Source organism: Magnolia sinica, chromosome 1 (genome assembly GCF_029962835.1).
Source record: "Magnolia sinica isolate HGM2019 chromosome 1, MsV1, whole genome shotgun sequence".
In the NCBI taxonomy this organism is placed as follows: domain Eukaryota; kingdom Viridiplantae; phylum Streptophyta; class Magnoliopsida; order Magnoliales; family Magnoliaceae; genus Magnolia; species Magnolia sinica.
Genome location: NC_080573.1, coordinates 609,709 through 619,672, shown reverse-complemented (window position 1 = coordinate 619,672; position 9,964 = coordinate 609,709). Strand labels below are relative to the sequence as shown.

The following is a 9,964-nucleotide window of genomic DNA, read 5'->3' as shown; positions in this document are numbered from 1 at the left end:
ACTGATCAGGTGACGAGCCCTTTGTAGTGACCTAGAACCGCAACATCGTATGAGATTTACTAGGACTGACGACCCTAGAATGGATCATTGTTTGGAAATTGATATAAGGGAGGTACCTTAGCTTCTCAACCCTATTGTATGAATAAACCTAAGTAAGAACTTGGTGAGCACGATCATAATATTGCATTGCACGGTGCTTTGACGAGAAAGTAGCATGTGTCTGGAGTGGTGTATGCCGCGACCGTGAGATGAAGTTCGAAAAGGGAGTGCAGGCGAGGGCATGCATCATATCATACCATCTTTGCATTAATAAGAGTATTTAGGGCTTAATTGTTGTACTGCTTTATCATTTCTGTGTGATTGAATTGATAACATGTTAACCTTTGTCTTATAGCTCCACTGAGTTGATCACTCACTTCCAAGTTCTGGGACGATGTTTTAAACATCAACCAGACTCTGTCTTAGTTGCAGATGGTTACGCGACGTATGAGGCGGAGCCTAACTTCTACGAAGGGGAGGAGGAGTTCTCTTATATGCAGTTATCAGGCGGGTTTACTTAAACCATCCTGATCGACGGGGGCTATAGGGCTTATCATTTGTAGTTAGACTATATTTGATATTTTGTATTTTGAACTAATACATATAATTATTTGACCTGGCAATGTATTTATATTCTGAAGACCGGCAATGGTCTATACGTTCCATATATGCTTAAATACATCTCTCAGTCTTCCGCTTGCGTTATTTAACTGCCTCTGGAGTATAATATACTGATTTGGTATAATCTTACTCATGTTTAATGCACTAATACAGACAATATTCAATCATCATCATATATGTTGCATAAGTAATGTTTTGGGACTCGGGAGTTGTGCTCCTGCTCGACCCTCGATTTTCAGGGCGTTATACCCTTGTTGGGGTTTTTCCACATATAGTTTGTCTTGTGGTTTGTTGGTATGCTTAAATTCTACTTATAGATTTTATTTCTTCATGTTTATCATTTATGGGTGAGACTGGAGATTGGATGATCGTCAGCATGGATGATCGTCGATGCTCAGGTACATGCCCCCAATGTACAGTAACCGTAAGTACACAATGCAGGAATCATTTGAATAATGGTGCCGGTTGTAAAGAATTATCAAAGCTATTTGATTAGTGGGCATAAATTGGACGGTTAAAATGAAATATTATCCAGGGCTCGAATTCAGCTATGGTTAGGGCGCCCAATCAATCTTATTTTAAGGGAACTTAAATCGCCAGTGGGATACGATTTGGACGGTCTGGAGTTAGGCACGTGTATTCCACATTTATAGTATCACCGTGAATGAATTATGAGACATCAAATCCCTTTGGAGTTACTTGTATTTACTTCCCCACCTTCGCCAACGGCCTCGACGGCAATTAAATTGTGACCTGACATGGACAAATGGAAGCTGACGTGTCCTTAGGTGAGGAGCAGAGCACTCCCCCTGCCACCAGCCCGGTGGCTACTAGTCGGTGCTTTGTGGGCCCTGAATGATGTATGTGTTTCATCGACTTTTAAAGATTATTTTAGAGCCTTTTAATAAAATTGAGAGGGATATTAAACGTCAGGTGGACCACACCACAGGAAAACAATAGTGATCGGATATCCACCATTAAAATCCTCCTAAGGCCCACTGTACTGTTTATTTGACATCCAATATGTTGATTAGGTCATACAGGCCAGATGAAGGGAAAAAACAAATATCAGATTGATCCAAAACTTTTACTGCCCCTAAAAGGTTTTTTTATGTTCGACACTCATTCAACACTGTTTCCTATAATGTGGTCACTTGAGATTGGGATATAACTCAATTTTGGTCTCATACCATAATATGGGTGTAGCGGTGGCCTTATCTGAGTTCACTAGGAATGTTATTTAAGCCTGTCAGGTTTTTACACCGGCCAACTGCCCTGTCGGTTGGGGAAATGATGTAAAATTACTTCTTCCGTTGCTCAGTGCCCCCGTGAAATTAGAGACAAACTTTTATACTCTGGTAGATGTGATGGATGATACACATGCATTTTGAAATTATTTTTAAAAAATGCTACGCATGGCAGGAAATTAAGCTAAACTGTCTAAATTATGTTTCCCAATTTATATGTATCATAACCAAAATTTAGACTCATTTGATTACCTAAATATCAAATTGGTAACATTAATTGCACCATTAAAAATGAAAAATATCCAATGATCCTATTGAAACAAACAAATTTTGAAGAATCAGAGGTTAGGATTGCTCCACCAATCTGATAATGGGACTGTGACTTAGCAAATTGAGTTTATGTATTCCAGTGTGCAAGCACTGGGTGCATGTGTATCAAGCATGGTATGCAGCCCAAGCAGTCCGGGTTGGTTCTTTTGGCACCGGGCATGTGTGAATTAACAATGTTATTTAATGTTTAGATGTTTGATTTATGCATTTGGTAAACAGTAGTGGTTTCAACTCAAATTTTAATGGGTACTTAGTAGCTTGGATTGGATTAAGGTGGTGGGTAGCTTGGGTTGGCTCTAGGGTTGGATTGGCCCCAAGCAGTCTCTTCTTGAGGTTTGGGTTAGCCATGAGTTGAGCCTTAACTTGGCCCTACCTACCAGAGTTGTAGGTCTAGCTGAAAGGCTTCATGTGGCATAGTCATCTGTGTTGTCAGTGGGTCGAGTTTAAGCTGGACCTAGGTTTGTCTAAGCAAAGCCTGTAAAGTAAAACCCAGGCCTGAGTCTAGCTAGCCTAAGTTTGTGACGGACCAAAATAAACATGGCAGAGCCTGACCCTTTATGATGATGCAAGGCAAGGGTGTGAGTCCGGTCAAGCTTCAACCTAGCCATTCTCTTTTCTGCAAGATCTACGCTGTTTGCTAGGTGTCCCCAAACATGCATAATATTGACAAAAATGCTGACATGTGGGAATCAAGTCCAGTTCAAGAGGAAAGGCCAGTGAAAGTGAAAGTTGACATTAAGGAAGGAAAACTGTACATATTGGCTTTCTCTATTGAGCGGCAGCAGTTCTCTTTCGGTTAGCGGTAGCAGGTGCAGTTGACTGCTAGGGTCCTTGAAACTTAAAGGTGCCGGGTCCAGTCAGGTTTAGGGTGAGCTGATGGACTCTTAGGCATGGCCTAATCCTGGGCTGATTAACAAACTAGGCTAAAAGTTTAGGCTTGGGTCTGTCTAACTGGCCTAGTATTATTATTATTATTGTTTTGACATGTGTCCCCACTGCCTTTGAAGCAAGACAACAGGCCAAGTATTTTAGCCCATGCCTATTGTGAAGTAGGCCAAGCTATATAGTTCGACAGGCCAGCTTGGCACAGTGACAGCCCTATCAACATAAATGTGGCAGTTGATGGATTAATGATCAGGATTGTCCATCTTGCGGGCTGTATTGTGGATGGAAAATGGTCCAAGAAATACAAACCAAATAATTCTAGCCATGCCTAGCCATGTATCAAGTAAAAAATAGTCAACGTCAACAGCCGGTAAAGCACATTAGGAAAGTGTTGTAGGTAGAGAGGGGAAGGGAGAGAACTGATAAGATGCTTTTGGAAGTGGAAAGGTTAGAGAGAGAGAGAGAGAGAGAGAGAGAGAGAGAGAGAGAGAGAGAGAAATGGAGGAAAAAATGACATGAAAATAACCTTGCATTAACCACACTCAACAAGGAGTCTGGAAGACAAGACCTTATGCTCTAATAGCAATTTGAAGCAGGACAATTAGCCGCTTACTCTAAAAATTCAAACTAATATAGAATTGTAAATCAGTCCCTTTATCTTATAGCCCAGGCCCACATCATATGAGTTAGGACCTTGGCTGAACCTTCTCGTGGGCACCACTTCACATGAGTTCCGCTTCACATGGGCCACCCTCCCCGAGTATGTCCCCACATCCCATAGGCTACCTCACTTGAGCCCAGTGTGAAAATGCCCCTGCATTACAATCATTTCCGCAAACCCTACATAACATGTGTTGCATGACTTTCTCGACACCATAATTGCCATGCAAATAGGAGTAATGCACAAAAGAGGTGGGTTGATGCAGCTAAAATCCTTGTCAGTTTATAAGGAGGTAGTTTTTTTAAATTTCATAAATACCTATCATTTATATTGAAAATCTTATTTAATATCCCATATATAAATTCGCTCTTCCAAAAAGTCAATTAGTTCCTCATGTTATACATTCGTCATGCATAGTAGAGATAGGTAAAGAATAGTGATGTGTAGGATAGTACGCTAATTGGACTGTCCTAATTGAAATATTATTCGGCCACATGTAAGGCTGTAAATGAGTTAGCATACCCAATGGGGTACCTAAACCTGACCCATTCAGACCCAACTCGTCTTTCAAATGGTATATGAGTCTGGGTCCAAGAACAGACCCAATTGCTAAAAGGGTTTGGATCTAATTTACTTTATACTAGGCCCGATTTAACTTGACTCAAACTCATTTAGTAAATGGGTGGGTTTGGTCTATGTTGTAAGAGACCCATCTAGACCCGGACTCGTCCAAATCAATTTTAAATCCGGTAAAAATGATTGCATACATTGACAACATGTATAAACGAAAAATCCATTTGTTCGGCTTGGAATATAGGACACCACAGAATCTGAATCGATGCGCCGAAGATGGTTGGATTAGTGAATTAGAGTGTATGCAGATTGTATGTGAAAGCCTTTTATCAAAATTCAAGATATAATTGACATGAAAGATAGTTCATGGAAAGTATACACCTCAAAGTGAAGCAACTGACCACGATAATCTTCTTTATCATTCCAATCTTTACCTGCATCATTATTTATATTTTTGTTATAATGAGAAGCTGATAAATTTAACTTTTATTATTAATTGACATTGATTAATTTTGAATATAAAATCAAGGTGACCCAGAACAATTAGACCCAACCAGACCAGTTAAACCCAGTTATAAGTAGGTCTGGTTCAGAGTATAGATATCTCTTAACCAGATCCGTTAGACCTGACCCATTTATAAATATCTTCGGGTGGATCTCTCTCTCTACCAAATTGGGCAGCAATAAGTTAGGTCTTTCGGTTTGTTGAAGTGGGGCCCATCCGTCATTAATTGATCTAAAACGTTGTCATAATGGATCTGATCGTACATGGCCAATGTGCCTGAGACCCCTGGATCTGAATATCGATCCTTTGCTCAGGATTGTTTGTTTGGTCTTTATTAATGAATGAATGGGAGTTGCTGCATTTCTTTTTCGACCATTTGTTTATTACCCACCTACTCACAAATTTATGAACTCTCCAACCACGACATTTGGATGTATGGACCTACAACATGGGGGCCTTTATATCGACGGTTGGGATCACCGAACAACAACGGCCCCAGTTGAACAAAATGATCTACAGGAGGATAGTCTATCCATCATGTACGGTTTTCATTAACTACAAGTAGGATCCGACTAGTTGATATGATGGGCCTCACCGTGGATGACCCATGGGACAAAAATGCCAAAGAGGGGAAGATCCTTGTATTGAAATCTGGGTCCTTGTTCAGAGGAATGTGGGACACAAGGCTAATATCTGTCTTAACTGTCTATTTGTTATATATGCAAACTACCGAAGGACCGGGAATTTTCTGTCTAGGAGATTTTTGGAGCATGCCATCCATAATGGGGCCCATAGCATCAATGGTGTGGATCATTGAATGCCCTTTTCACAGTATGGTTGTAAAACTTGGTGGCTCTGCCCAACTTGGGCTGAGTCAGGCTTTGACTCAATGAAAATCTGAGAGCCGAGTCACTGGAAAACTTGCTCATGATTTGATTTGATTAAGAGTCCCGGCCTGGAGGTGTGGAATAGATTGTCTTACTGATGCTGGGAAGGACATGAGGTCGAGAACCGTCTTCCCCAATGGGATAACTATTTCGAATCCACGGAACTTCTTCGAACTCCTTATAGAGATTCCTCAAATCCACGAGGAAAAAAAACAAGAAAAATAGAAAATAAATTTTATAAAATTCGAAATTGATTGATGAATAATTATCTAATGTGTCCCCTTACACTAGTAATAAAGAAAAATAAACTAAAATTCGTTATTATCAAAAATAACAAAATTTTGACTCTAATAAAAATTATAATTCTAATAAAACTCTTCTAAAGCCCAATTTTTAAAAATAAAAATTCTAAATTAACTTTTGGTAGAAGAATCCTAGCATAATTACAATTTATTTCTAAATAGGAAGAAAATCTAAAACTCTAAAAATAGGAAAATATTAAAAAATTTGGAGTTATTAAAAACAGTAAAAATAAATAAATAAAAATAAAAAATCAATCTTCTAAAAATTCATTTTTGACCTGAAAGCGCGTATTTTTTTGATAAAACGGACAGATGTGACCCACCTTGTGGGTCGGGTCACTTTGGATGGCACGCTTCAGTAAAGATTGATAGGTTGCGCGCCCTGTAACGATGCTCGGATCAAAAGTTATGGTTAATTTACAATTCACCTTCTTTTGACCCAACCATGCTAGGAACATATCTGTGACACACGTTCTACATTACTCACCCACCTCAACAAGTCGTGCTTTGTTGTCAAAAGCTAAGGAGGTCAGACTTTAAAAGATACTTGTTTTAGTGGAGTCTTTGGTTTGGCCCAAGCCAAACATGAAGTCGGTCTTTTTTCTTTTCCTAATTTGAAAACCCGTTAAGAAAAATGATCAAAAAATAGAAGCCCAGGCAGCATAACAAACATATAGGAGAGAGGGAGGTGTTGGGCCGGGCCTGAGTCTAGCCTGTCAGGCCTAAACGCGACCTACTGTCACATGTTTGGCAGATTTTCTCCATCCCTATGATGCCAAAAAGGGTTATCTGCACTTTTCAAACATGGGTCATTTTCAATAAAAGGTGATCCACTTGTGTAGGGCCCAATTGCTAGGCCCGCTTCACTTTCGACACTTTAAAGCTATGCTGACAAATCAGTGGGCGTGACAGCGCGAGCATCAACAGCTGCATTCCATCCCCTAATGATATGATTGACCATTCCATAAAGGCCTCCGGCAAGGTCCTGCAGTTGTGCATGGACCAGGCATAATTTCCAAGAAGGCCCCCGGACTCATTTGATAGTGTTGACGACTTGCAGGTCCTCGTTCAAAAATTCAACTTGACTTGATGTTCAGCCGTCGTTACCTGACTCAACTGGATTAATAATTAATTAATTATATTTAAAAACATTTTACTTGACTTGTACAAGTTTGTATTGTGATGCACATGCCATTTATCTCTCAAGATATGTATGTATACAAAATTCCTTATAAAGGCTGAAATGTCCCATTGATTTCTTTCATTTCAACTGAAAAAAATGAAACACTGTTAGAGAAAAAAGGGTTGAATGCAACCCAATTGTCTAAATATAAGAGCAAATACACCCAAAGTATAACATATACATCATTCGTACATATAAATTAAATGACAAAAATACCCTAGCTTTTTTCTTCATAGAAGCCAAAAGCTCAAATTGAGTGGACATTACACTATACAAGTGTTGGTTATTCAAGCCATGGACATGTTACAAAGACGGCTGGGTATCGGCCGGAAGTTCCACCTCCGGTGACCTGATGCTGACGGGGAGAGTGCCCTCCTCAGAATTTCCCTGCTTGTGTGCCGCCTTCTCGGCCACTTGGTAGGGTCCACAGGCTTGTGACGGCTACACCTGAACGAACCTGGATGGTCCGACGGCGAGCATGTACAAGTCTGCTGTGGCCTTGGAGATGCTGATGGAGAATTGTTGTGGAAGCTCATGCTCTTCTTCAACTGGCGACCAGACACTGACATATCTGCCAGAGAATTGTGAAGTAAACTCATGCTCTTCTTCAACTGGCGACTGGAAACTGACTTATCCGGTGAATTCCGGCGCCTCTCGCCGGTGGAAATTTGAACGCTACTTCCTATCTGCATTTTTATATACGAAGGAATGGAAGTGGAATTGTCTGAAGGTTTATGAAATTTGGGGTTATAGTAGCTTTCTTTGGCTTTATTTATGCATAGAGATTCTGTTGCATAGCTTTGAAAGGCAATTACTATTGTTTTGTCCCAAATGCCTGCTTCACGGACCCTTCCTCTCTTAAGAAGGTTAGTGGAAGATGCGTGAGAATTACCCATCTACCCTTCTTGTGCTACGTGGAAGGAAGCTTCGTCCACACGGGTAGGCCAAGGGCACTCTGGTCACTCGCCAGCTGTTAATATAATAATAGTGCACCCAACTTGCAGTTTTCAGTCAACATTGAGACCGCATGGCTGTTATGAACGGCCTGAGCAGTCAAGCAGGCTTGAATGTTTGGCATTGACTGACATGCCCAGCTTTATATATATATATATATATATATATATATATATATATATATATATATATGTGTGGAAAAAGGTATTATGCGCTCGACCTCACGAGTCCGTCCCATGAGGTCGAGCTGTGTGGGCCGCACCGTGATGTGTTTAGAACATCTACCCCATCAGTCAGATTCAACATTCCATCGTGGGCCTAGTTCTCAAAAATCAAATCAATCCGTTACTTTTGTGGGCCACACCACATACAGAAGTGGGAAGGGGCTGTACACCATTAAAATATTTATAATCATTTTTTTGGGCCCATCAAGATGTGGTTTGTAAATCCAGTCCATCCATTATGTGTGTCCCACTTAGATGATGGTTCAAACCAAGTTTCAGCAGCATTCAAAACTCAGGTAGGCCCCACCAAGTGCTTTTATATGTTTTAACGGTGTCTTCACATGATTTTAAATGGTATGGCCAACATGAGTTCCGTATATGGCTGATTTTTTGGATTTCCCATAATTTAGAGGGGACCCATCAAATGCACGGTGTTGATGGTCGACATGCATCACGGTGGGGCTCACACAGCTTGACCTCACGGGACCTTATCGTGAGGTCGAGCGCATAGTATGAAATGGTACTCTGAGCTCAAGCTTTGTGGGGCCTCAACATGTGTGATGTACATGCACGCCCCTGCATTTTGTAGGTCCCCTTTGGGTTACGGTGACCCGTAGGCTTAAAAATCAGGCCAATCAATGACTTAGGTGGGCAACAGCTACGACAACAAATAAGAATGGATGCTCTTCCATTGAAACCCTCCTAATTATATATAGGGGCTGCCAGATGTGGTTTGAATATCTAGTTCATTCATTGTCTCACTTGAATCATACCAAATTTCAGGCCATTTCAAAACTTGGGTCAGCCCACTAAGTTCTTTTAAATGTTTTACGCATGATTTTCCTTGGTTTCAAATGGTGTGGTCCACTTGAGCTTTATATATGGATGATTTTTTTTCACATTCCATGACCTAGAGGGAACCTACCAAATGCACCGTGTGGATATCCAACACACATCATGGTGGGGACCACTAAGCTTGACCTCATGGGAAGCTCCTATGAGGTCAAATTTTCATGTGTGGACAATTGACCATTTTTATTCATAATGGACCATTTTCGTGTGTGTCTTATGTGAAGGTTTTAATTCAAAAATTCAAGTCGACTTGATGTTCAACCATGATCTACCCAACTCAACTGGATTAATAATTAATTAATAATATTTTTAAATATTTTACATGATTGTATAAAATGTAAAAAATTTAAAACAAAATAAGAAAAGAACAAATGTCAAGAAAAAGTCCCTCCATGTACAGGCAAGCTAAGCTAAAATGAGTTCATAAGGACATAGCCATTTCTAATAACATTTTGTAGCATCTGGGTTTTATAAAGCTTGCATTGTGATGCATAAGGCATTTATCCCTCAAGACATGCGTTGATGCAGAAATCTGGCTCACCCTCGCCGAGCTTCGAGCACTTGTGCCGAGCCCTGTAAGCTTGCACAGGAGGAAAACAAAAGAGACCCTAGCTAGAGCAGGAGACCCTCCAATGCCAAAGTTAGGCTAGGAATCTGGGTCTAAGTAGTATAGGTGGGTTTCAGGTGAGAGAATTTGTGTA

At 40.4% G+C, this 9,964-nt stretch overlaps 1 protein-coding gene across 1 annotated transcript; it reads right to left on the bottom strand.

Moving 5' to 3' along the window:
• Positions 1-7,520: 7,520 nt before the first annotated feature.
• On the bottom strand, positions 7,521-7,925 carry LOC131242589 (uncharacterized). The gene has a single exon (XM_058241369.1). It carries the CDS (start codon positions 7,923-7,925, stop codon positions 7,521-7,523), a length of 405 nt encoding a protein of 134 aa, XP_058097352.1.
• Positions 7,926-9,964: the final 2,039 nt, after the last annotated feature.